The sequence below is a fragment of the Ptychodera flava genome, chromosome 3, assembly GCF_041260155.1.
Source record: "Ptychodera flava strain L36383 chromosome 3, AS_Pfla_20210202, whole genome shotgun sequence".
NCBI classification, from domain to species: domain Eukaryota; kingdom Metazoa; phylum Hemichordata; class Enteropneusta; family Ptychoderidae; genus Ptychodera; species Ptychodera flava.
Genome location: NC_091930.1, coordinates 17,971,238 through 17,998,513, shown reverse-complemented (window position 1 = coordinate 17,998,513; position 27,276 = coordinate 17,971,238). Strand labels below are relative to the sequence as shown.

Genomic DNA, 27,276 nt, shown 5'->3' with positions numbered 1-27,276 from the left:
AGACCTTTGTACTTTCTTACTCTGGTTTCGAATCATACCTGTAAATACGCGTTATTCGTGCTTTGACTACCATCTTGTCATGAAAATGATCTGACAAGTACGCCCTCGTCCGACACGAATGCCGATTGTACGGATAGATTGGAAGAGATCGCTTTGACCGAAGTAGAGTGATGATCGTGGAACAGTTGCATCAGTTGCATGTATCTTTACCGGTATTTTTAGTTTAAGAAGCGTGCAATGTAATTTTATTGTGCAAATAACGTGAAAAGACAACAAGGCATTTCGCTGATATTCTACTTATGCAAAGTGAACATTCATGAATAACTGAAGTTCGCCATTACCTTAATGGATGCATGATGCCCTTCTTTTGTTGAAACTGGGTTTAATGTGAATGATCAATTGATAATGACCACAAATGATTTTAAACCTGCGAAGTGGATGTTATCACTCCCCAGTTGTGGATCCCGCTAAATGTATTATGATTTCCTCGCTGCATTAAATCAGACAGCTGTTAATATAGCTAAGCACCTTTTCTCCTATCATGTCTTTAGTGGGAGAAATACTTGCAGGTATGCATCTAAGAACAGATCCAATTAAGAAGCCAAATGAGCCGTTGGTGTATATACGGGGTAAAAATTTATTCGACAAGGGCGCCTTTACCATAAAAATGCAGCTTACCGTAATTGAGTATCTTGCAGTGTAGTTCACAGTTGTTCTTTTCGCGTACTCTGAATAGAATGTTATAAGCAGTTTGCCTTTCTGAGTCTGAGTATCACTGATATAAGAATACCTAAACTTTCAGGACCAATTATTGCGGGACAGTGACTTAATGTAGTGTACTCATAATCGTGAGAAGCATTTACAAATGACTACAGTTAATGATTACCAATGACTGCCGTAGGAAAACAGGTAGTCACGTTAAACGTGGTATTGTCGTACGACTGCATGGGTACAATTGAGAGTTTTGGATTGACATGGTAAAAGTCTCTTGTCAGCTATGTTGTGAGTTTGAAGTATTTTCTTTGTGTTTAAATCTAGTCTGCTGCGAATGCTGACTCTTGGTCTCGTTGTTAGCATGCTACTTGGCCAAATTGGTGAAATGGATTAGGTCAGTCGTAAAAGAAGTATATGGCACACAAAAAGAACAGTACACGAAGTTCAAATGTCCTTCAATAAAAGCCTACCTTTCTGCCCGATGACTTTGCCCATATCATTAGAGAAACCAACCTGAAAACCTCGCTATTGATCGTCCTCTACCAATCAAACGTGAAGACAATTTAACAATCATAAACGTTGCAATTTTCTGTAATCTATTGGTTATCAGTATCTTCAAACTGCATTTTTAGATAACATAAGCAAATGAACGCTAATTTATGTTTTGATTTGTAGTGCTTACGCTCAATGTGTTCAAATACTTTTCGTTAGTAAGAGTCCAGTCAGTTATCTTTAATCTACAGCATCCACTCACATTGTACATTCTCTTTGTTTGCATTTATTGCGGTGGTATTTTACGAGCACAATATTTGATAGTTTTCGATTGTTGACTGCTAAAAGTTCGTGTGATTTTCCTTAATAGTTTTAAAACTTATTCATCAATACAACGTGACAAGGAAATTCATTCACTCGAAACAATGACGAAGGAGCCCCATGCTTCATGTAGCGTGCACACGATCTAAGACACTTGTAGCGCCTATCCCTACATCGTATGTGGTAAAACGTCATCAACAACGGACAAAAGTCCAACTCTCAAATAAGGGATAATGACTGCTATAAGCAGTAACACATACATATGCTTGAGTGTATCTAAATATGTTTGTACACATTTTAAAATGCGAAAAAATCGAAAGATAAGTTAAATCACAGTTCTGTTGTTAAATTGTTTGTAATGTTGCGAGAGTCGGGTTACCCTGTCGTCTCTTAAACAAGACATTGCATTTCAAAATATTTGAGATGTGCACAATATGTTACTACTGTTGGACAAAACACTCACATTTACCGATCATTTTGTATTCTGCCTGCCGACTTTACAAACTCGCCTAACTGAATTATTATACATTCGATCATAGACCATTGAGTGGATATGCCACTCCAGCGCTGAACACGGTACGATTTTATCAACCATTGATTAAATTCAGATTCTCAAACAGTTTACTTCTGCAGCCTTACAAAACGCTTTTTGCTTTGAGTGAGTCCATGTTAATATTTGTACATAATTACATACGCGCAAAATGGAGAGCAAAAGAAAATTGACAAGGTTCTCACCTTCCAGTCTCGCATTGCAAGTTCGGTTGTCGTTCTCTACGCAAAACATTAACTTTGAAATGAAAAATTAAACTTCACACCTTTATTAGCGTTGTATTTATCATACACTTTGCAACTTAATTTAAAGGATATCGGGAATGATAAACATAAATGACATTGTAATAATACTTCACCGTTATAGTAGACACACGTTGTAGTAAAGGTGATGATGCTCTTTTGTCATTCTAAATCGTCGACTATCCAGCAAAATTCTTATACAATGACAGATTACTATATTTCACTTCTTATTGACACATTCACCAGTACAGCTAAAGAGCTGGACCTGTGGACTCTCTCTGACGTAATTTTTAAGTGATGGATATTAATAAATAGTAGTTCACGCGGTTTATCCTGTCATTGATATGACAGGACTACAAGGCTCATTACAACAGTGTCTCCATTTGTATAGATATCATAAATACGATAGATGTGATGAATTTGACATAACTGGAAATATTCCTGCAATGATAAATTATGTCAAACTAAGAGATAGCTTAGCGTAACGCTTAAAATTAAGAGTGCTGTCTCAAGCTACGTTTCTAACTTGCCCTCCCTCTTTCATTTCTCAATAAAATGTTCGGTTGATCAACTTTTAACAGCTATTGAGTCCTTTTAAAATGCGTTTTGATATTATAAGATTAATAGTGAACTAACTCCTCCGTATCTAAACATGTCCAGTAGATTAGATGAAATCCGAGGACTAGGGCAAGTGATAGAGGAAATTTTTACCACTATGACTACCTTAGAAACTCCTATGAATACATACTAACCAATGTTTTGATTATATGCCTGCCTACACATATGAACGTCTTGTACATTGAATTACCTCTGTGAATACATGTTTGAAGACAATGGTAATGGAAATAGCATATTACAAATTTAAATATTTAGTAATGTTTTGTTTTACTTTCCAAATATTATTTTTGGCTCCATGAAAAACAGCCACTACTCTGTAGAAGGCTGATCGGATTCCGAGAATGAATGAATGAATGAATGAATGAATGAATGAATGAATGAATGAATGAATGAATGAATGAATGAATGAATGAATGAATGAATGAATGAATGAATGAATGAATGAATGAATGGATGGATGGATGGATGAATGGATGAATGGATGAACGAATTTGATACGGATCCACTATGGAAAAAATGTGTCAAGTATAATATATTCTTTGTCCAGCAGGCCAATGTACATAATTTGTACAGGTCTGGCTTAGCTATGTCACATAAACATTTCCACATTTTGCACAAGAAGGTTATTGATATTTAGACACAAGCATATTACACAAAATATATGTATTATGTGAAAAAGTCACATAATTAGTGTCAAGTATTGCTTAACATTGTATCGACTATGTATACGGTTTGTTGTAAGGCAACGCCATGTCTCAAAGCTCGTCCTTATGGTGTGCCTAACTTTACCAACAATATACCAAAAACGTACCCCATTCAACTATGTTCGTACAATTGTGGTAATATAAGTCTAGAATACATTTGATAACACAACACGTAAATAAGACAGAAAATACATGTACTTTCTTGTCGTCACTTCAGAGAATGAATCTCGAGGTGAGTCACCTATATTAGAGTGGCACTACCACTTGGTAAAAGTTTTAAAAACACTTTTTTAATGCCAACGGTCGATATTTGACGTGGTGACTGCGCGCGGATCGCTAGATATCGATAAATTCATGTCATTCTCCGAGCGTATTTTTCACATCCCAAAGTTTTACGATCATTTCTGATTATGACCCGAAATCCCCCGAAGGTTTGTTGTTGTATGCTCATTGACGATATCCTAGGGAGTCCATAATAAGTTCGAACGACGCAATAATTTATCTCCCACTGCGAAGACTTTATATACAGCATTATACCTTTACCTCAGGTAAGTTTTTAAACTTCTCCTTAGTTTTTGTCGTGTTCATTATTCCCAATCAGTTGTATTATATTTTTAACCAAAACCACCAAATATTCGCCTTCTCTGATTTTACTATATTTTGTCGTCTGCCAGTGCTGAGACAGCCTGTCGGCCGAAACCAAGTTCCGTTTCGTAAAAATGTTTCCAATTTGAATATGGAAGAAAATGTACCGTTCAGATTTATATCACTGGTATCATCTCCTACCGCGTCAAGGCAGTTTTGTGATATGTAGTTTCAAAATGTTGAATTCCCGTCAATGTCCATCGCACTGCATTGTATTGCATTGTCGACTCGAGTCCGGCTATCCGTACGTGCAGTGTGCTCTTAGCAAGGCAAAGATGTGTTATACTTAGGTGTGCCGTCTGGCGATTATCCAGGGTGCTTTTGTGATGAAATGTTGGTTTTTATCAAGTCAAATGTACTCTAAATATTTATACAGTATTCCTGTAGAAAGGGTTAATCTGTGTGCGACCAGAATTGAGTCACGCACCATCGATGCATCGATTATTAATGGGTGAATGTAGCGCGGGCCGGTCGCAGCAAGACGGATGTATCGACCACCTCGTCAATAGATTTGGACACGTACGATAAACTACAATTCCTAGCGCTTATTACTCGCGCTGTCAGTTACTTTATCTCAACTGTCCCCGAGCAGATTGATAAACGTTCGGGAAAAAGTATACATTAATCAAAACTCGAAGGTGAAGATATAACGTTGTGTGAGTATGCTCAAATACCCAATAGCTTTGGATATTCAGTCTACGTAATTTCAACACAATGGCGGCGCTGTTATTATATATTTTTTAGTTCAGCGTAAGGATTGTTGCCTTTACTTTAGCTCATTATTGCATGAGGGGATAATTACATTCAATAATCCATTGCTTCTATTCAGACAGCCTGTATTCATGTGAACTCATGTGAATTCACATGATTTATTTTATTATACAGGCGATTCATTAGTGGTTAATTTATATATATTACCATATTGTGATGCATTGCGGGTTGATTTGATTAATACTAACTATTTAACACATCAATAAAAGTATCATGTTCAAACTTGGAGCTTAATTCGTAAAGATTGACGATGTTGACATAGAAAAAAGGTGATTTAGTCGTATCTGATTAATTTAACATAGTTTCTTCTGCGCGGAAACTCCAAAATAACTGCACCACATTTTGATGAATCTGCTGCAAATACTGATCAAGCACATATCTGACTGTGGTGAGAAGCATTTAGTGGCATGAAGTTGATTAAGGTTCATTTGAATATATAATGAACTTTGTAATTAGTGATATGACTCTGAAATAATGGGACCTCATTTGGTGAAACCTCCTACAGATATCGATCTGATAAATATCTAATTGTTTCGTGAAGCACTGTGCGGTGTAAAGTTAATTAAACGTTCATTTGCATATTTAATGCACTTTTTATTTAGTGATATAATTCCGCAATTACAGCATTAAATTTGATAAAACGTGCTACAGATCTTTATCTGATAGATAACGAATTGTCTCATGAAGAATTAAGCAGTGTCAAGTGAATAAACAGCATATTTGCATATAAAATGAAGTTTTGTCATTCGTCATTTAACTGGTAGAGTACTGTGCGAAAGTTGATTAAACTTCCTACACATAATTATATGACAGATATCTTATTGTTCTGTGAAGCGTACTACTATGTAATAAACCTGTTGTAAACCTCATGAGCACTTTCGGTTCACATCTATTTGTGACATGAATCTAACTCGGCGCCTGATAAATTTTCACCTGATAAGTTGCTTTTCCTTGTTTAACAGCAGAATTACATCATGAACAAGAAGAAAAGTTTCCATGCTACTTCTTCACAAATAGTTTTGAATAGTCAAAACTTAAATGTTCAGAGGTACCATCTACCTTATTTATCATACATACTACCATAAATTTATCAAAATATTTTGTGTTATTTGCAATTAGGCCGTTTAAAGAAAATTCTTTGTTTGCCGTCCTTGGATTTTTGAAAAACCTACCAGCCAGCCAGCAAAAAAAACAAACACAGAAAAAAACACAACATAGATCAATCGCATAAACTTTAACTTTCCCATCGGTTTATGAGTCACAAGTATGAAAATCATCTGTTACATTTACAATGCAGTGTTTCTTATGCTCTTCATTAAGCACGTTGAAAGCAATGCTTGGAAACAAAGGTTATACTTGTATAAGTACAACAAGCATACTTAGAGTTAGGTGACTGTGAGTCTGAACAAAAATTCTATAATATACAATGGCAATAAACACTATACCAGTATATAATGTACAACATGTACAGTGTGATAGTAATCAACTTGTTGTGTTACGAAGATCTTAGACTGTAGTGTGTCTCTGACGGAGGTTTATGCACTAGGCGGTCATAAGCACAAGTAAACTATTAATTAAGATAACAAGATCTCAATTATGAATACAAAGCATATTTGCGACAAATGTAAAAAGATTAAAATTACGTATTACAAGGATGTTTACGAAGTCTTGAAGAAAACAAAAGATATTTGAATCAACACTTAATGAAGAAATATTAGAATTTCACGCAGTGGGTTCAATTTTGCAACGTGTCTAAGTGACATTTGTATATTAATGATGACATGTAAATGTAAGATACGAGACGTGTATTGATGTTTACGATTGAACATATATTTTTATCTTTAATTCATAACTATCATATGATCAAAACCAAGCCTTAAACATAACGTTTAAAATTCCATTCTAAAATAATACGGGAAAGGGAATACAAATGAGAAGAGAAAAAATACAACAGACAGGGCAGGAGGAAGAACGACCAAAGAGTAGTCGAGGGCATTTAGACAATTCGGGAGAAGCGTATCTTGGGCGACGGCACCTGTCAAGCTTGTCTACTGAGAAATAAAGTCTATGTAGTACCAACGAACTCTGAAAATCTCGTGTAGTCACTTGAAGATTACCAGTACCCTACAGCAAACTAAGACGATTCCATGAGTAAAAGCAGGCCAAGATGAGGTAATTAGATAATACGAGAAAAAAAACGAGCAGTAACAGTTGTTTTGACAATTGTACACTAGTCTATGAATTTAACATGTTGGGTAAGCTTAGAACAAAAAGGTGTTCTAGCGAAAACCTGAAAATTCCAAATATTAAATTGCAAACGTTACTGAGTATAACAAAGTATGTAGTTGTCACTCAGAAAACAAATGCTAAACATCTTGGTAAAAGGTGAAACTACTATCTATTTCATACAATTACAATTTTTGCAGTAAGAAGAGTGGGTAGCTGAACAAATCATAACAGGCTTGAGTACAAATCCTCCAAATAAATACTAGTCCTGAGACTGTTTCTCTTGAGTTAAATGCTCCATTAGCTGTATCTTTAAAGGCTATTTATTCTGAATTTTGTGTATCAACTACTTTTTTAGCCAAATTCCAATAGCGCTGATCTCGATGTCAGGCTTGTTACTAATATAGCTGCACGCGCGACTTAGGACGCCGCTGCCTGAAATTCGGACAAATTTATTATTGCATGCGCAGTCGTTGTTGCGGTTTGTAGTCTGAGCCATAAATTCATTAGTGTGACTTTTTGTATACATTATAACACTAGCAGGTTTTATTTTCATCGTTCTTGCCGAAAATATGGACAAATATTATTTTTGTATATTAATGACAGAAAAATGACGTTAAGTGGTCAGCGCTATTGTATACTAAAATGCTAAATATTCTGCTTGTCAAGACAGCAATGCAGAATTGCCATTGCTATTTTTCAAAACTGAATTCTACTCCGGACTTCAAAGTAAGAGCAACTTCAACCTGTTTGCCCTATTGCAGCAGATCCATAATCAAGTGCAGATCGCAGAAAAGCTGATGGAAATTCAGTTCCATTCCTTATTCAAAGCTAAACCAGTCAAGAATTGTTTTCGATCCGTCTGGTATGGAGACCAATTTCACGCACTTTCGCTGATTTGAAAACTTTGAGGGAGAAATCAACTTGTGAAGCGGGCGATCGATATTCACTTACGGTACACTGCACTAGGCTGCACTGCTGTCCGCTACAACAGGAAGTGCACATGTACACTTTACGTACAGTGGTTGATGTACCCCTTCCAATGGGTAATCTGATTTGTATTGAAACGATCGTACGACATTTGAGTTTTTGCGACATTTGAGTAAATTGCTGCGACATTCCGAACGAAGGAAAAGCACAACGCGCCGTATTTTCGAGCATACGATCTGTGTTTGTTTTTCAGAATGATAATCATACATAGAATTGTAATTAATACCTAACCATTATAAACTTGCAGTAGATGTGATACGTATTCGTTTGTTATTTTGTTTGTCTTTTCATTCTTTACGCTTAATCACCCTGGTATATAAAATGTTATATGTCGCTGCATTAGTTAAGCTACATTTTTATGTCTCAGTACTTTTAAAGAAATTCTTTGTTTACCGTCCTAGGATTTTTGAAAAACCTATCAGCCATCCAGCAACAACAACAACAAAAAATAAAGAAACAAACACTACATGGATCAATCCCATAAACTTAAGTTTCAAATCTGTTTATTTTGTTACAAGTATGAAAACTCATCTGTTAGATTTTCAACGCAATATTTTCTTGTGCTCTTCATTATGCACGTTCAAAGCAATTCTTTAAAATACGTCTTCTACAAGTACAACATGAACAATCGTAGTTATGGTTTGGTGACTGAGAGTCTGAACAAAAATGCTATAATGAGCAATAGCAATAAAACATCATACCTTTTAGTAGACAATGTACCACATGTCCAGTGTGACAGATACTAACTGGTTCTTTTGACAACCTGTATACTAAGAATTTCAAAATTTCAAAGGAGAACAAAAAGTGTTCTTTAAAACACTGAAAATTTCAAAACATTAAACTGCAAAAGTTACTGACTTAGAATATAACAAAGTATAGTATACAAAAATAAATGCTAAACATCTCGGTAAAAATTAAATTCTTAAAATCCGTACCATCCCGTTTATAGAAAAAAAATAGAAGATAAGAATAAACTAAAATATATATTTAAATGCTAGAAGATAAGAATAAACTAAAATATATATTTAAATGCTATTTACTGTTCTAAATATCTTCACTTGTGGCTAGTATAACCTTCTGGAAAGATCGAAACATGACTCATTAAACTCAAGGTCATGGGCGAGTATGACCTACACTACACTACGAAGAGTAACCCATTTGGGGAAAATGAAAACTCTTATTGAGAGCAAGTAATTGATATTGGAAAAAGAGATGATTGACCCCTTTACCACGATAATACGCTACCTGTGGCCAGATGTGAAGCCTTTGTCTTTGAAATAATGTTAATTTGAAAGATGTCAAAATCACAACTTTCTATAAGTAAAAACTACTTATAAAAGCCATCAGGCGTATACATAATATTTCTATTTAATAACTCCAAAAAAACGTTAAAAAAAAAATATCTCTATTTAACAAACAGTCTAAACGAATAAGGTATAAGTTTAAATAACTCATTCTGTTTTGCCCTGTAGTGATTAAATCGTATGACACACTATTCATTCGTTCAATGTGTGTTAATGGGTGTAGTTAAAACACAAAGGGATCATGACCAATTATCAGAGGAAGGCGTGCATGTGTCTTGGATTGTTTACTGCAACTATATTTGTTTGGCCAGGAAACTATGTTTTCTTATGGATGTCTTCTACAGTTATTTTAAATCTAGTAAAGAGTAAGCCGGTACTTGTAGACGATACTAAAAGTTGAATGCTGTTCGGGACTATATACCACATCAATAATATTTTACCACTACATTACCAGTACGTTGGCGTATTCAATGAATCGTTTGTCATAAAAGCCTGACAAAAAGTAAAGTAGAAAATTACGTCAAATCGCATCTAAATATCCATGACATTGATTTTTAAAAACTAAATTCTGCACAACAAAGTAACATCAGTCTCTTATTGTAATTATTTCTGCAGATTTAATCTCTCTACTGCCATTCTCATCACATCTGTACGTTTAATTTTCCCCGTATCAGTGACTGGAAAACTTTCGAAAAACAAAATATATTTAGGAATGAGGAATTCATCCAAATGCTTCTTCATGACTTCGAGAATTTCCTCTTCGGTGCACTCTGTTTGAGGTTGTAAGACCACACATAAACCTATCTCGTTAATCATTGCTTGGTCAGGAATGGCTACTGCCTGGCAATATTTCACCTTACTATGACCAAAAAGATAACGCTCTATTTCTGAAGGATAGATATTTTTGGCATTTTTTATAATGCAATCGTCTTTCCTTCCCAGTACTCGAATTCTGCCATCGTCAAGCATGATTCCAGCATCTCCAGTCTTCACCCACCCCGATTCTGTTTTCACGGATTTTGTCCGTTCTTCTTCACCATAGTAGTTCTGGAAAACATATGGACTTCGCACACAGATTTCGCCCTCAGTGTTGACTGGTACCGTTCGAAAGTTATCATCAACAACCTTAACTTCGCAGTGCGGAAGTGGCCGTCCAACAATCCATGTCTTCTCATCAATTGGTTCGCCTTTAAGATGGGCAGTGGTTACATTTACTTCTGTAGTTCCATATCCAATGGTGATATTTTGAATATGAAACTTTCTTAATTTTACCAGAGTATTTAATGGAAAAGTATTTCCTCCGACGTCAGCTTGTTTCACTGATGAAAGGTCGATACCTTCGGGCTTTGAGTATGCTATCTCAAAGGCAAGGAGAGGGTAAAGTGCCACAGACGTACATCCTTCTAGTCTTATGACGCTGAGAATGGTATCGACGTCTTGAGACTCAGTTAGAACAAACCTATCTCCAGCTACGATCATAGGAGCAAGGGTGAACTCGAACATAATCGAGTACCATGTCACGGAACCAAGATGACAACCACGCTGATCATCATTATATGCTGTTTTGTAATCAGATATGGTAATGACACATTCAGATACGGAGCGGTGCGTGTGCACAATGGCTTTTGGCCGTCCAGTACTGCCAGAGCTGTAGAAGATGACACAAGGATTGTCAAGTTGAAGTTCATCTTCAACCCGGATATCTTTCAAATTGTCCGATGACATGTTGAGGATACTGTTAAGGGAAAGGCAGGCCCCTCGTGTCTCTGCACAATCAATACTGATGAAAAAACGAACACTTGGAAGAGGCTCTCTGCAGCATGGTACACCTACATATTCAACTTCTGGAAGTAATTCCCGGATGTTGGCTAAACCATCGCTATCAACAACCAATATGTCACAACCGACTTTGTTTATTTGATATATTAGCTGATCGGCTTTTGAGAAGGTAAGAAGGCGGACAGCGATAAGACCTGCCTTCATGGCTCCTAAATAGGCCACGATGTACTCGTATCGTCTGCCAACAAGTATTCCTAGCTTTTCGCCTTTTTTCACACCGAGTTTCATTAGCCCTTCAGCAAATCTATCCATGTGAAGCCTCAGTTCCTCGAATGATAAACGTTTGACGTCACCATCCTTTGGATAGTAAGTTATCGCTTCTCTCTTTGGATAAGCATCGCTGGTTAAATCAAACAATTGACCAATGGTCTTGCCGCAGAGTCGCCGTTGACTCAGTTTGTGGTAGTAACTTTGAGTCAGTTTTGAAGTCGCAAGAAGATGAGCTGCCATTGCTTCTTTACCTCTACAATGTCTCGGAATTTACACGACGTTTTTCTGTATGATAATTGAAAAAAATACGACGAGAAATTATAAGTGACGTACTCTAGTGACCGCAGCATATTGAAATATAGAATATATTTAACACGATGATATTGCTCTTAAACCCATCGATTCATGATTGGCACGTTGGTCAATGGCTGCGAAATCCAACATATAAAGGGCTGGTTCATTCACAGGGGCAGGATCAAAATGTATTGCAAAAATTTTATGTGTTGAAATTTCTGTATCAACAAAATATGACGAGGGTAGTATCTTCTCTGCTTTTACTATTTTGGTAACATGACATGTTGACATTTTCAAGAAATATGTTAATGACACTGTACAGAAATACTTTCAATGAGACAAGAAGCTTCTTATACTTAAATTACATTTCGAGCTATTCATATCTATGTACTTTATTTACTGTTTCAGTGTCTTGTAAGCCCTTGAGGCTGGGTGTGGCAACCAAGCTGTTTAAGACCACACATGACACTTTAATAAATAAATATAACATAACATAACATAACTTGGTACTACTACACACATAACATTGCATTCTTTCAGAATGAATATTGAAAAAAAATCTTACTGCAAGTTGAAAATAGATCTTTAGATCTTATACCAGAGCAAAATGAAGTTCCACCTCATGATGGCCTTTGCGCTTACTTTGAAAATGACGCGATACAAAATTGTGAAAAAAATCATTAAAAAGAGAACCAATATTGGCATCATATCAATATGGCTAAACCCGTGTGGCCTATTTAAAAACCAAGTATGACAATAATTAGATGCACAGTTCCTAAGTTCTTCATTTTCGACCATTCTTACAATTTTTGTAACTTTTTTATACTCACGAATTTGCTATTGACGGACATAAGTATATACATACGTGAACATAGTACGTGCATGCATACATACGTACATAATACATACATACATACATACATACATACATACATACATACATACATACATACATACATACATACCTACCTACCTACCTACCTACCTACCTACCTACCTACCTACCTACCTACCTACCTACCTACCTACATACATACCTACCTACCTACATACCTACATACATACATACATACATACATACATACATACATACATACATACATACATACATACATACATACATACATACATACATACATACATACATACATACATACATACATACATACATACATACATACACAGTGTTGTCCTTATATTTAAAAGTAGCCGGGTAATTTAAGAAAGTAGACGGGTGGACTGCGAGGGAGCGAAGCGACCGAGTGGCGAGTGAGCGTAGCGAACGAGGGGGGAGAGCGCGAGAGGGGGTGACCCCCCTCTCGCAAGGCGAAAAATGAAATTTTGGAGTGGAAATGGTGTTCTCTGGTGGCATCTGAGGTGACATTTAGCTGAGACTGAAACAGTACTTTTGTTGTGTGTCTTAGACGTGGTTCACATACAACAAAACAAACAAACATGATTTTGTTTTGTTTGTATTATCTATGACACACTTATGGTTTTATTTGCAGTGAAGATTTAACATTTAATCTTAAATCATCTGCTCATTTCATTGCTCATTTCCCATTCTTCATTACCACATAGTTTCTGAAACTTATGACACAAAGTGAGTGATTGAGAGAAATGTTGCAACAAATTACTAATAAATGCCAACCGTGCACGATCGTCGCGTCTCGCTGTTCCCAAATTTGATCAAAGCAGATATGCAGTATGGCGTCGGAAGGAAACAACTCTATTTTCTTTCAAATTTGCTCCACGAGTCCGTGAAAAAAAATGATTCAGAGGGTCCATCGAAAGACACTATCGGGCAACCCAACATGGAGAACATTGAGAAGCGCAGTGAAATTGAACCCATGCCGGAATCCACGACGTATTGTCCTGTTGTCTTAAACAACGGGGATCAGCGCCACGGTGAAGCTGATAGCCATGACGATGATGCGCCGGTCAGCAACGGTCGGCAACACACATGCCTGTGACCATGGATTCTAGTACGTAAAAATAATCAATGAAAATAAAATACCCATTCAAATAAACAGTTGGTTCTAAAAAAATCAGTTCTAGCTCATTTTTTTAAAATTAATCTAGTTATTTTTAATCTAGTTAGTTTGCGTCGGTATTGCTCTGAGAATAACTTGATTTGTTGAGAAGATCATACTCGTAGTGACGTTGGCAGCCATCGCGGCGGCGGAAAACTAGCTTGCCAGTCTCATGAACTTCGAACCGTCAATCAAAATCACATCTTTTCGGCGCCTTTCTCTCACAAATTCAGCGAAATTGAAGTTTTTCATACATAAACTAAATGTATTGTTGGGCTTTCTTCGGGAAAAAATATTCCATCGGCAAGGTGCCAGTGGCCGACGCCACATTTCTTTTTGACGCCATCATTAAAAATGACCTAAGATGACCTTCATACTAATCAAACCAATTACACTGCTCGTAACAAAGACAGCACCATCACCAGCCAATCACACTATTTAACAAATAAAAGATCGGGCTCAAAAAGCCACAAATGGGTATTTTATTAGAAACTGTTTTGTGTTTGTGCAGTTCCATGCGGGAAAAGGGGTCACGAAACTGCTAATCGTACGTGTGCCGTCCGACGGCTGGCAGTGCAACCCCAAATCTAATTACGTTAAAAGTAGCCGGGAAAAAATGCAAAACAGCCGGGTTATTTACCCGGCACCCGGCTTCTAAGGACAACACTGCATACATACATACATACATACATACATACATACATACATACATACATACATACATACATACATACATATATACATACATACATACATACATATATACATACATACATACCTACATACATACATACATACATACATACATACATACATACATACATACATACCTACCTACCTACCTACCTACCTACCTACCTACCTACCTACCTACCTACCTACCTACCTACCTACCTACATACATACATACATACATACATACATACATACATACATACATACATACATACATACATACATACATACATACATACATACATACATACATACATACAAAAAAGATAACATTTGAACACCATTTTGAATTTTGACTTCGAACCACACCATCTTGATCGAGAAATCATTTTGAAGACCAACCATCAGATTATTTACTTCCTTTATTCTAACTTTACGTCGAGATAATAATCGAAAGCTCCGCGGTAGATCAGCAGCATACAGTTAACTATATGCAAATACTTCTAGGTAAAATACCTAGTAGACCTCGGCTACGTATGACCAACTTGTAGCTGACCGCTATTCCATTTTACTCTTTCATTTTACTGTTTCATAATTACCATAATGAAAAGGGCGACAGCCTGAAGAGCGCCCTCTGTACACAGAAACTCGCTAATTTGGCAATATGCAATACAAAAATCAACATATAACTACCCATGAGTTACACTCGCATGATCTATTTGTAGATGACCGCCTATTTCAGTTTACTCTGTCACTTCTGTGGCACAACCTCAACAAGTTATGTACTACAATGTATAGGGAGTATGCTAAACCATGCCTCATAGGCAAATACTTCACAAATTTTAATTAGAAAGCTGTTGATGTCAAAGCTTCAAAAAAATTTAATGCAGTTAATATCCATGCTAAAAAATCACCTAATTGATCTAGTTCATGGCCTTGATTATCTGGGTGTTAAGATAGACAAAAACTTAGATTTTTAGATGCATATAAATATTATATTTGACAGGATTAATACATTTCTTAGTGCTCTCAAGAGCATAGCTCCGATGGTACCTCTACATATTCCAATTACTTTATACAATACACTATATCGGCCCTACCTTGATTTTAATTGCAATACTGTGTGGTATTATTGTAGTGAGGTCAATATCTTGCGACTGTAGCGGCTTAAAAACCGCGGTATGCGTATCAAACTGAAATGATATTCAAAGTAATATTCAAATCATATTTAAATATCACTACAGAATACACAGTGTAGATATGGTTGAAAGGTTGAAGTGCATGTCAGTGAAACAGAGTATACTTTCGTAAATGTGTTTTAATATTATGAGATTAATCTAACTCCTCCCTATCTCACATGTCAAGTAGATTGGATCAAATCCATAATTAAAGGACTAAGGAAAGTGACAGGGAAAATTTTTACCACTATGACTAACTTAGAAACTCCTAGAAATACATTCTGATCAATATTTGGAATAGGATTCCTCCTTAATAAAAGAGCTGAAATCTCTGAACAGTTTAAAATGGGCATGTGCCCGCCATGTTTTTGATGTGTTTTAATGTTGTATGTATTCGTGTTTTACTGATTGTACTATGATTTTTTTCACAACTTGTATTGTTTCTTATTTTTGTCAACTTCGAGTATTTTTATATAGGTTTGTATGTTTTTGTACTTTCCAAAGATCATTTTGGGTCCATGAAAAACAGCCACTTCTCTGTAAAAAGCTGATTGTATTCCAATATTGTTTTAATGAATGAATGAATGATGAACGAATGAACGAACGAACGAACGAAAGAAAGAAAGAACGAACGAATGAATGAATGAATGTGATACGGATCCACTATAGAACCAAAAAAAAAAGAGTCAAATATGATATGTTCTATTTTGTGTAATCTGCGTAGACCGTGGACACAATGAAACGAGGAGTGTGCAATGACTTGATGCATAAAAACCTAGTCTCCCTCTAGAGTTTGCCGGCTCACCCTTGAATGCTCCCTTATCCTTGAATAAAGTTAACTTCCCCGGCGAGAAAATCGGCTTTTTTCTTCTCTGCTAATTTGCAGAAATGCAGACCGAACACCTAAACTGTATAGTTGTAGAAGTACCTAACGTTTTTCCAGCGAAGCATCTGAGGTATCATTGGTACAAATCTGACAGAAGTTATTACATCGCAAATACAATATGCTGTAACGCGTATTAAGGAAAGAATGCAGTACTTGCCTGTCGTTTTCAATTTTGCCTAACAAATCTACAAACTTCACGAAGAAATCTACTTACGCCAATAGTTCAACACCAACCTCTACGTTTTGGTTTCTTCACACAAACGTGTAAAAGAGATGATGAACGTGAACACGGGATAGTAATCACTGATCGTCAAGTAAAATTAACTGTGAAGTTAGTGCTATAGAGATTATTCATTTTGATGTCAAATCTGCAAAAAGGTCAACGATGATGTACGAAAGCAATACAGACTGAGAGAAATCAAACGATATCTCCTTGTGTTCATGGTGTTGGCTATTGATATGAACATTTGCCATAAATACGTCATTTCTAGAGAGCGACACCAATGATGAGCGGGATAATACTTGTATGTAAATAATCTTGACGAACACAAGCACGAAGGAGAAGGGACAACACCTATTAGTATGTAACATCTATGCATAAGAAATAGACTATGTTCGTTTTGAAGAATTTTAAGCCCCTACTGTGGTTCTGTATTCCGCCGACCTCTCGCTAGCTATTCACCGGAGGGAGGCAGTAAACTGTACTACCGGAGCAATCAATTTGAGATTGGACACAATATAAGACAACAGTGTTTGCAAAGGCATCCCCTAAGCATGCTAAGTGCTACACGGGATTTTGCTATACGAAGTAATGAACACCCCTTTTAATTGTGTTCACGGTCTACGCAGATTACACACAATAGCTCACTTGACGATAATCAATCTTTATTAAACACTTTTCAAGTAAACTTCGTTTTCTGTTCGATGATGACATGAATGTGTGAAAGGCGAGTAACATAAACACCACCATTACAATGAAAGTATCGCTTTCATTATTTGAAGGTTGGAACCATTGGCGTTCTTGGGCAAAGAGAATCATCATAAACCCATTTGCTTAATTAATAGATAAGAGTTGCATACTTTCACAATTTTGGTGTCAAATTGTTATTGTCGACGAGGTTCAACTTAAAGTTCCATTAGCTGTATCTTTTGGCGATTTTTCCCGTTAGTTTTGATTGAAATGATCACTGGCTCATGTTGAATAGCCTGTCAAATAACAGAGAATCGCATATTATTCGGAAACATTACGTGCTCTACAACTAAATAACATGTGATTTTACAACGAAAATTTCAATTTTTGTCCGGACAGAAATACAAACTTTGTTGACACGCGGATTGCAATGTTGGCATTCTTCTGCACCTGTGCGAGCCATTTACAGCAATTTAAAAATAAATATTCATTACTTATGCCCGGTACTTACGTCGTAGTCCATTGTCCGAGCACGTTGCGTAGCCAGATGTCTGGCAATCCACGACGCTATGTTGTTTTGTTCCCACAATAAACGTGAACTTGCATATCTCGCATGATCGCGGCGTCACCATATCTGCGTTCTCCCCAGCACGCTAAGCATGCCAGACGTCAACAAACGAGCTCGAAAGGGCAACACGTTTGAACAAAAAGTTTTATGTGGCGATAACATCACTAATCATGTTTGTTTCTTCGTAAAACAACATTTTGCAACAAATATGAGCCTCCAACATGGAATTTTCCGAGGTAAAAAATGGTCAAAAGTTACAAATAATGGCCCTTTAACCAGCAAATTAGCTGCTCTTGCGTTTTTTTTGCTAACATAATTTATAATTCTCCACGACAGTTTAAATTTAGCATTGAAGTCTTTCTTGTGTAGCCTTGGAGACTGCTTGAGAGTTAAGGGAAAATGGCTTTTCGACTTTTAAAAATATAGTTGGAGTCTACCCGGTGCCAGTCACCCATTCAAAGGATTCTTAATGTTTCCTTGTTCCTGCAAGGAAAAGAGCTAAGTCGGGTTCCTTACATTATTAAATCAATAAAATCCACTAAACCAGCGAGCTGCATATTTGCCTGCTCATGAATTTGTATTTTGATGCAAAACATTTTTCATGATCACGATATTCGACTTTTGCATGCTAAATACTAAGTATCCATATGGTTTTATTATTCATATATCATATTTCAGTCACATTTACACATCTGACTGCATCCTGAACAAGAGCATCATTCTTTTTAAAACAATGTTTCAGTCGCCTTCGATTTCATGTTACATACATTCAATCATACACGCTGACATGGAGCGCCTGCCTCTACATGTACAGTGTCTACGTGTATATGTTACGGTGTTTTCAACAACGGTTCAAAGTCTAACTATCGAATGGTTTATGTTGACAGAAGAGCAGTAATGCTTATTCGTTGAGTGCTTCCAAAGACTTAAAATAAGGTCGCTACCTGACCCTTTTATGACCTTACAACGTATGCAGTAGACTTGGTTCAAGTCTGTGATTTGTTACATAATGTTTGAGTGTGGTGAACGCAATGATATGTGTATTTGCTTTCATGTGAAACACGCGCGTGAGTGGAGTGGACGCGATGAGTCGGGTGAACGCTATACAGGGGAGTTTCACCCGGAATCACAGACTTGGCTTTCTTGCAGGGTTTGCGTTGCTATAAATTATTCATGACTGACATTTTTACTTACTTATATATTATTCATAAGATGACATCTCTGTATTTGGAGGAGTTACCTCTTGACCCCAAGCGAGACGTACATAAAACTCACATGGCGTTGTTGACAAAATGTCGAGTGCGATCACTCCCACAAACATCAGCACGACCTTAGTTGAATCACCCAAAACGCCTGAAAATATCTGTGTTGTTTGTGGGGCCCATGTTCCAAAATGCGATAATCGTCGCCGGTTATTCAAGGATGGAAAGAAAAAGTTGTCAAGCGGCTTGTTCCGTGCGAAAATCAAAAGATCCTATTAGACGCCATTAACACTAAGTTCTCCTTATTGGCCAGAATAATAGCTGGAGTTGTCAATCATTTTGTATTTGCTTGACGTCACTGTGTACACAGTCCGTCCGGCCGCCAGTACTTTGCAAGAAGTCCAAGTCGGTGAATCCGGCAGAAACTAACTCACTATACTGCGCAGACTCAAAGGTAACGCATTCAATCGCTGGGAAAACATGGCCTGGGCTACCAAATTCCGAATATGTTTGTACGAAATAGGAGAGAGACAAGAGAAACTATTATAATTGTAAATGATTTTATTTTTAAAAATTCACCGACTTGAACCAAGTCTACGTATGCCGCTATGAGTACGTCAATTTGATTTGAAGACTTTGCAACAATCTGTACTCAGCATATGGAATCCAACGCATCCAACAAGAAAAAATACACTGTCTTTCTTACAGTAGGGAAAAGGACAAACACGTAGTAACGTACCGTCGGAAAACCCTAGAATATATGGTAAAGAACAAGTCATGAAAATGCCTCTTGCACATGCGCACAGTAAATGTTTAGGGGAAAACGCTCCAGGGGCCACTATTTTCAGTGTTGCGAGACAGGGTAATCTTACCCCGTAATAGTTTATGAACGATATTATATCACGAATTAAAACAGATACCGAACTTATTTTAAGCGCGCCTGATATATATGGTGCCCAGGAAATTGCCTCTAGTGACAGTTATTTTGAATTATGCCTGCCAAACATTGAAGAACATGATTCGGGAAACAAACGCCAAGTGCAACTTCAATTTCTGAGTTTTTTAGCAAACGTACAATAGGCAAGAACAAACGTATTACAAGAAGAAACAAATAAGTCTTTGATTTTCAGTCTACGTAAACACAATCCAAATGCTGCTCCTGATTAGACATGATTTCTAGCTCAGCGTCAGTAATCTAGAATTGTAGCAGTGTGAGGTTCATCAGACTGTATATAGTCATTCCATGTCTGGACACGGACCGTGGTCTGGACAATCTGCAGAGTGACGTTCACCTGACTGTACTCATTCAATGTTTCTGTACGATCTGAGTTGATTTAATTGAGTACCAATAACATAAACACGCAAAGACATGGACAAAGACATGTCGCTGGAACCTCATAAAATTTCGATCAAACCTGTGTTTTACATGCCCAACTTATGGATAAACCCATTCTTGCGACGTGACCTTGATTCAACACCTGAGAAATACTCACCCGAATGTATTACTTTTCTTCGTTTAACGACCAGAGGCAAAAAAAAATGGACGAGATTTAGAGCTTTTCCTCCTTACAAATCGGCCATATATAACCAGAACTCAAAGGTTAAAGGCCAGGGCGGGGTATCAATAGCTAGCTACCCCTGTTGGAGTTAGTTCATGCAAAGCTTGACATGACTAACGTCACGCTCGATCGCACCGTAAAAACCATGCCAAAATGGTCTCAGGCGAAGAAACCATGCACATATACCTAGCTATGAGTGTCTAGTGATTGAATGTATCGAGAAAATTTTATGATTTGAGCATAAATAAAGCTGATTTTGATCGATGAAGGTATTTCTCTTTGTCTTCAACTAGCGTGGCAAGCGGCCATAACAAAGGTCTGCAAGCTGTCACTCAAAAAAGGACGCGATACAGGTATGAAGCGGTAAACGTTTGCGATGTCAACATGTTAGATCACAGGCGACCCAAGTATTACTGAGTTTTTCACACTGTTTTCTCTATCATTTTCTCTTCTTTCTTCATGCTCTGAATGATCGGAATAAATAAAATAAATGGTTTATATAACCTAACCTAGCCTCTGTGACTCTTTATTTATTTTACACTCCATTACAAGGACGTATATCTCTCATACACACATGCTGTAATTAATTAGTCAACACAACTAATTATGCTAATCCGTGGACTTATCAGAGGTTGGTCAACATCGGAAAGATAGTGATGTTAATGAAAAAGGAGTTTTAGTAACCATTCCTATCTTTCCCGATGTTGACCAACCCGTAAAATCCCTGATAAGTCTACGGATTAGCATAATTAGTTGTGTTGACTAATTAATTACAGCATGTGTGTATGAGAGATATACGTCCTTGTAATGGAGTGTAAAATAAATAAAGAGTCACAGAGGCTAGGTTAGGTTATAACTTATATAACCATTTATTTTATTTACTCCGATCAGTCAGAGCATGAATAAAGGAGAGAAAATGATAGAGAAAACAGTGTGAAAAACTCAGTAATAATTGTTGGGTAGCCTGTGGTTAGATACGGTACAGCATCGTAATTACATGGGACGACAGCAGTGCTGTTGGAAAGGTAGACCCGCAAGCACAGGCGCTCTGTAGCTTGGTAGTCTGCTAAACAGATCTATTTTCGGCTCGATCTATCGATCTCGTTGTCGATATGCCCGCCACTGCAACCTAAACACTCATTTAGGTTGCAGTGGCGGACAAATCGACAACGGGATCGACAGATCGAGCCGAAAACGAATTTATTTACCAGACTCCCAGCTCGAGCGCCTGTGCCCGCCTCTTGTATGTCACTCGAGCCATAGCGCGTTCTCATGTAGACGTCGTACCAAGACACGCCGCTATTTCCGATCGTTTCTTCCTCAAAACTGTCATTTATAGTTCAGATTTAAGTCTTTTTAGTTGTTTGCTGTCGTGAAAAGTATAATTATTATTGTCTTGCCGTTTTAGAAGAGTTTTGAGGACCTAAACGGCTTCGTTGGTTGCTTCATGACCATGGAATCTGATGTCAAGGAAAGGCGGTGACTTTTTTCAAAGTTGAGTAAAATTTCCTTTCTGGTTGCGTTAGTCAATTAATCGAAATACTTTTGTTCACAATTGATTAAACCATAGACAGTGGACTGTCTCGATTCTCCCGTCTATGATTCGATATTCACTGACTCATTCTTTCTTTTCTTTGTAGATCGATGAAAGTATTTTCATCTTTAATACTCTGTCCTAATTTGAGAGATGTAATATCCAAACCTATATTGTCATTACTTTCTGACCAATGTACAAAAAATTGGCCCTTTCGCCGTTCGTTTGACGAGATGTTTTGCGAAAGGGTCAATAAATATATCGGATCAACGGCCGTACTCTATGCATTGGGGAGATATTCATGTTGCAGTATTCCCGAAAAAAAACGGGGATGTTAAAGCGATAACAAAGGCGATGACTCAGTTAGTTGAATAAAACAAAACTTTTCGGACATATTTTTATCTAAGCGTACAGTTGTCGGTTCGATGTGCGACCGTACGCAGATTGCCCATATTCTCCTTAAAACTAGTCAAAGCAACTCTGCGACAATGATGGTGTCTCCTCGTGAACGTCCTTGAACCCGTAGGCGCGACCATTTGTTTTATTTCTGTGGTTGATGATTGGTACAGTATAAAAAGTTTAAGACACACGTGACTGACTCCTCTGATTGATAGGTAATTGAAGGTGTGTAGGGACGGCAACAGTCCACGGACCAAGGAAGCATCAGCAGTATACGCAGTACATTGCATGCTTTCTGAGAATAAACGGCATGTGTCCATAGCTACCATGCAAAATCCGGCTTTGACCAATGTTCCTGTCATGTTTCGGAGGATAACTTTCGAGCTGCGTAGCTACTGCTGAGGTTCATATATCCGAATCTTTCGTGTTCGAAAGGCTTATCGATTTACAGTTATCAGTTTACATGTACATAACCCAGCAAACGGGACAAAACCAAATACTTACCAGGTGGGAAAATTTCTGCGAGTCGCTCTCACCAGCGGTGATGAGGAAAAATTGTTGTTGTTGCTTTTACGACTAGTTTGAAAGTCATAGACAGATTGTATGGACAGATTGAAAAGTGCAAATATGAAAGGTAGAATGCTGTTCCTGGAAAGACGCTAGTACATAACGAAAACATAATGCTTTTATATAATATCTTTTCAGTTAAGGTAAAACGCGCCTCGGGGACAGATACTTGAGCTCTCAATTTTCTACAATTCTTTTCTGGTCTACCACTTCTGGGTCTCATTTTAAAGCTCTTGTGAGTCTTAGTTTTAAAAAAATTCAAAATTGATTTTTTTCCCACAGAGTTAATACACAGAATGCGGCCATTTTGAATTTCAAATATTGTGAAATGTTTGGAAATTTTCTCTAGTTCGTAAATTTGCAACGGTATCCCTGATTTTTTTGATCATTTAGTAAGAGAATGGTTGAAAGTTTCATTTAGGAATTTTGAGCAAAACTTTAAGTCATTCACTTTAAAGGGACAAAGTCGGTCATTTTTCATGAATTTTGTTTGTTACCAGATACTACTTATATTGTTTGGCATGTTGAAAGATACTGAATAAATGGTTAACGATGCATATAATCGACCCCGGGTTTAGACACGATTAATGAAACCATCGCGCAAATGAATTTATGGTCACGATCATTAATTCATTTTAGCGATGGTATATAATTTGGATTAAACCGGAGTCAAATATATGCATGGTCACCCATTCATTCAGTATATTTCAATATGGCAAATAAAATAAATAGTATCTTGTATCAAACAATATTACTGAAAAATGGCCGACTATTATATATAACCCCACGGTATTTTTCTCTGTTTGACGTCATCGTATACGAGTGTTTTTTCGCGGAGCCGTACAACTTCGAGCCGAAGGCGAGAAGTTGTACGGCTCAGCGAAAAACACTAGTATACGATGACGTCAAACAAAGAAAAATTCCATTGGATTATATATTTATCACATGAACAGTCTTCTTATTTTTCTTTGATGTAGGTGGATCAAAATTATTGTAACAAATTGCATGGTTTTAATCGCGATTTTGTGTTTTATTTACGCGGATTTCTTTCATTTATTGAGTTAAGCGGCCCGTCACCCAGGAGATGTGCGAATGTTTACAGGTATACTTTCGTTCATAAATCCGATTAAGCTGAATTTTTGATACATGGAATGGTATCTCAACCAATCAGACATACGGATTCGATCACGTGCGCATGTCAATCATTGTCTCGCGCTGGACCAATGCCAAGGCAAGTCTGCCATCGGTGGATATAGCTTTCACCGCGATAGCGACCGATAACCATAGTATTTTGAGTTATTCAAAATATTTTCAATTATATTTATGAATTCAATGCAACGATACGATCGAAACAGTAGTTATCATTTTTAGAGATGCAGTGGCTTTTAAAATATCACAAGTTTACGACCTTGGCGAGCTCGTAGGATTCAGACCTGTGACACACAGGGCGAGTGTACGCTATATAGTGGGCACTGCCGTCACCGGTCTCCGCCGGTGGCCATATCGGTCGTTCATTTTGCGTCTTACGGACTTTGATTTTTGCTGTGACACATATATCGCCCATAGGTACATTCCAATTTTGTTACTTGACGGCAACTCTGTTCTGTTGTGAGTAATGTCCCAGTCAACTTTCGAAATGCATCGATCGGATTCTACAGCGCTGAACTGCAGGTCGACAGCTTATGTTTTCACGACAGCCTTACGCTTTGGGTTTGATTCCGATCGAGAAAGGACGGAATAATTGGTGTGATGAAAGATATTTATCGTTGTTCGTCGAATGACTTATGCTCGTGCCTTCTATGTCGCTTTCCCGAAGATTATACGGTATTCATTTATTATGTTGAACTTTCGTTGAGGTGTATATTTCGGGTTTATCGCCAACCGAGATCGCCAGGTATGACGTCGCTTGGCGATCGCCTGGTACGTCGACGTCCACATTGAGTCTTACGACTTGAGCCGTGACGTTACTGAGCCATTAAAACGATCGACGGTATCTTCATTCGATTCTTGGGAATAGCTAAAGCTTTAGCGACTCGAAATTTCGTTGGAACTGCCTTCTATGTTTCCATATCTTGATTTATCAGGTCACCTTTTTGTCAAAATGCCATGAGAGCACGGCATCGATCACGACGAATCGGTCTGTGTGGCGACGTCCGTGCATGTACGAACGGTAAGCTTACCATTGCAGGAAAAAAGTTCCGGTTGATGACGTACAACAGCGGTAATATGGATTTCTAATCTGTGCTGGTGTACGTCACACAGGTGGATATACGGGCCGGTTCATGTGATAATGTCCCTTTAAAGGCGCATACAACTTAAAAGACTCACTACCAGTATACCCAGTCTTTCTGTAAAGTTTCGTATGTAGTACATATCCTACTCATTCCATCAGTTGTATGTACCGACTGCTTAGTTTAAGGTAGCTACAAACCAAATGGACACTGTCAGATTTGTATTTTATTCCAAGTTTTATCACATGAACTGGCCCGTATCTCCACCTGTGTGACGTACACCAGCACAGATAAGAAATCCATATTACCGCTGTTGTTCGTCATCAACCGGAACTTTTTTCCTGCAATGGTACCGTTCGTACGTGCACGTCGCGACACAGACCGATTTGTCTTGATCGATGCCATGCTCTCATGGCATTTTGACAAAAAGGTGACCCGATAAATCCAGATACGGAAACATAGAAGGCACGCCCAACGAAGTTTCAAGTCGCTCGAACAATATATCAGTACTAAGGATGTTACAAAGTTCTACAACTTCAAACCAAGATATGAATAACAATTTATTTAGACAACAAGGAAATCAAGTGCAACTGAAAATATGGAGACACCTTTCAGGTCAGAGTTGAGATCTCTACACTTGTTGTTAGCATGCTACTTGGCCTAGCCGGTTGAAACAAATAATCGGTAACGTCACTCATAAAAGTACATGTCACACAAAAAGATCAGTACAGAAACTTCCTTAAACAAAGCTATGTTTTTCTGCCCGTCAACCTTGTCAATGTCATTCTAGAAAACGTCCTGAAGACCTGGCTATAGATTGTCGTCTACCTATCAAACGTAAAGTCAATTTGACAATCATAAACAATGCTATTCTTCAGTCTATTGCTCAATATCTTAAATCGATATTCCTGAGATAACATAAGCAAATTAACGCTCATTCCAAGGTTCGATTTGCAGTGCTGTCACCCAATCTTTAGAAGCACATTACTTTTGACTTTTCTTTAAAAAAAATTGAGTCAGTGGTCACTTAAATCCTAATCATCCACAAACATTTTACCGAATGTTTTGTTTGTTTGCACTTTAATGATTTTTTTTCTCTTTTATTGCGGTGCTTTTCTTTCACGCACACAATATTCGAAATAACTAAAAATATGGTATCCTTGCTCTGGAATCATATTCCTTTTTCGTAGTTCCTGTAACTCAGAGCGAAATGCTTACGGTAGAATCACGCAGCCTTTGTCAGTTGTTGTGTCATTGCGAACATTTGGTACGATTACGTACACCGGACCACTGACCGCAAGAGGGCGTTGTAAACTGCTTGAATTAACCCCCACCATCTTTATTGATGAGGGATGAGCTTTAGACTGAGTGATTCAGTCGAAATATTCTACCGTAAGCATTTTGCTCTAAGTTACAGGAATTACGAAAAGAACAGTGTTCGATAGTTTTCGGATGTTAAGTACAACAATTCTTGTGATTTCCCTTGCTTAGTTCAGAAATGTATTCGTCATGCAACGTGACAATTGAAATCATTCTCTCCAAACAACGGTGAAGGAGCCCTCCTACTTAATAACTATATAGTATATACGATCACAGACATCTGTAGTCCATCTC

The 27,276-nt window shown here is 37.4% G+C and overlaps 1 protein-coding gene across 2 annotated transcripts; it reads right to left on the bottom strand.

Annotated features, from left to right (window-relative positions):
- Positions 1-8,756: 8,756 nt before the first annotated feature.
- LOC139129678 (medium-chain acyl-CoA ligase ACSF2, mitochondrial-like) lies at positions 8,757-20,968 on the bottom strand. Of its 2 annotated transcripts, none has more exons than XM_070695351.1 (2): positions 20,866-20,968; positions 8,757-11,911 (listed from the first exon to the last, which is right to left on the bottom strand). In XM_070695351.1, exon 2 carries the CDS (start codon positions 11,864-11,866, stop codon positions 10,181-10,183), a length of 1,686 nt encoding a protein of 561 aa, XP_070551452.1. In that variant the 5' UTR covers positions 11,867-11,911; positions 20,866-20,968; the 3' UTR covers positions 8,757-10,180. The 2 variants fall into 2 exon arrangements, with proteins under 2 accessions (XP_070551452.1, XP_070551453.1); XM_070695352.1 differs by having other exon boundaries at positions 8,763-11,911; positions 20,851-20,968.
- Positions 20,969-27,276: the final 6,308 nt, after the last annotated feature.

What these genes read in the sequence shown, in the direction of transcription:
- LOC139129678 (XM_070695351.1), bottom strand. Translation starts at nt 11,866, where the DNA reads ATGGCAGCTCATCTTCTTGCGACTTCAAAACTGACTCAAAGTTACTAC.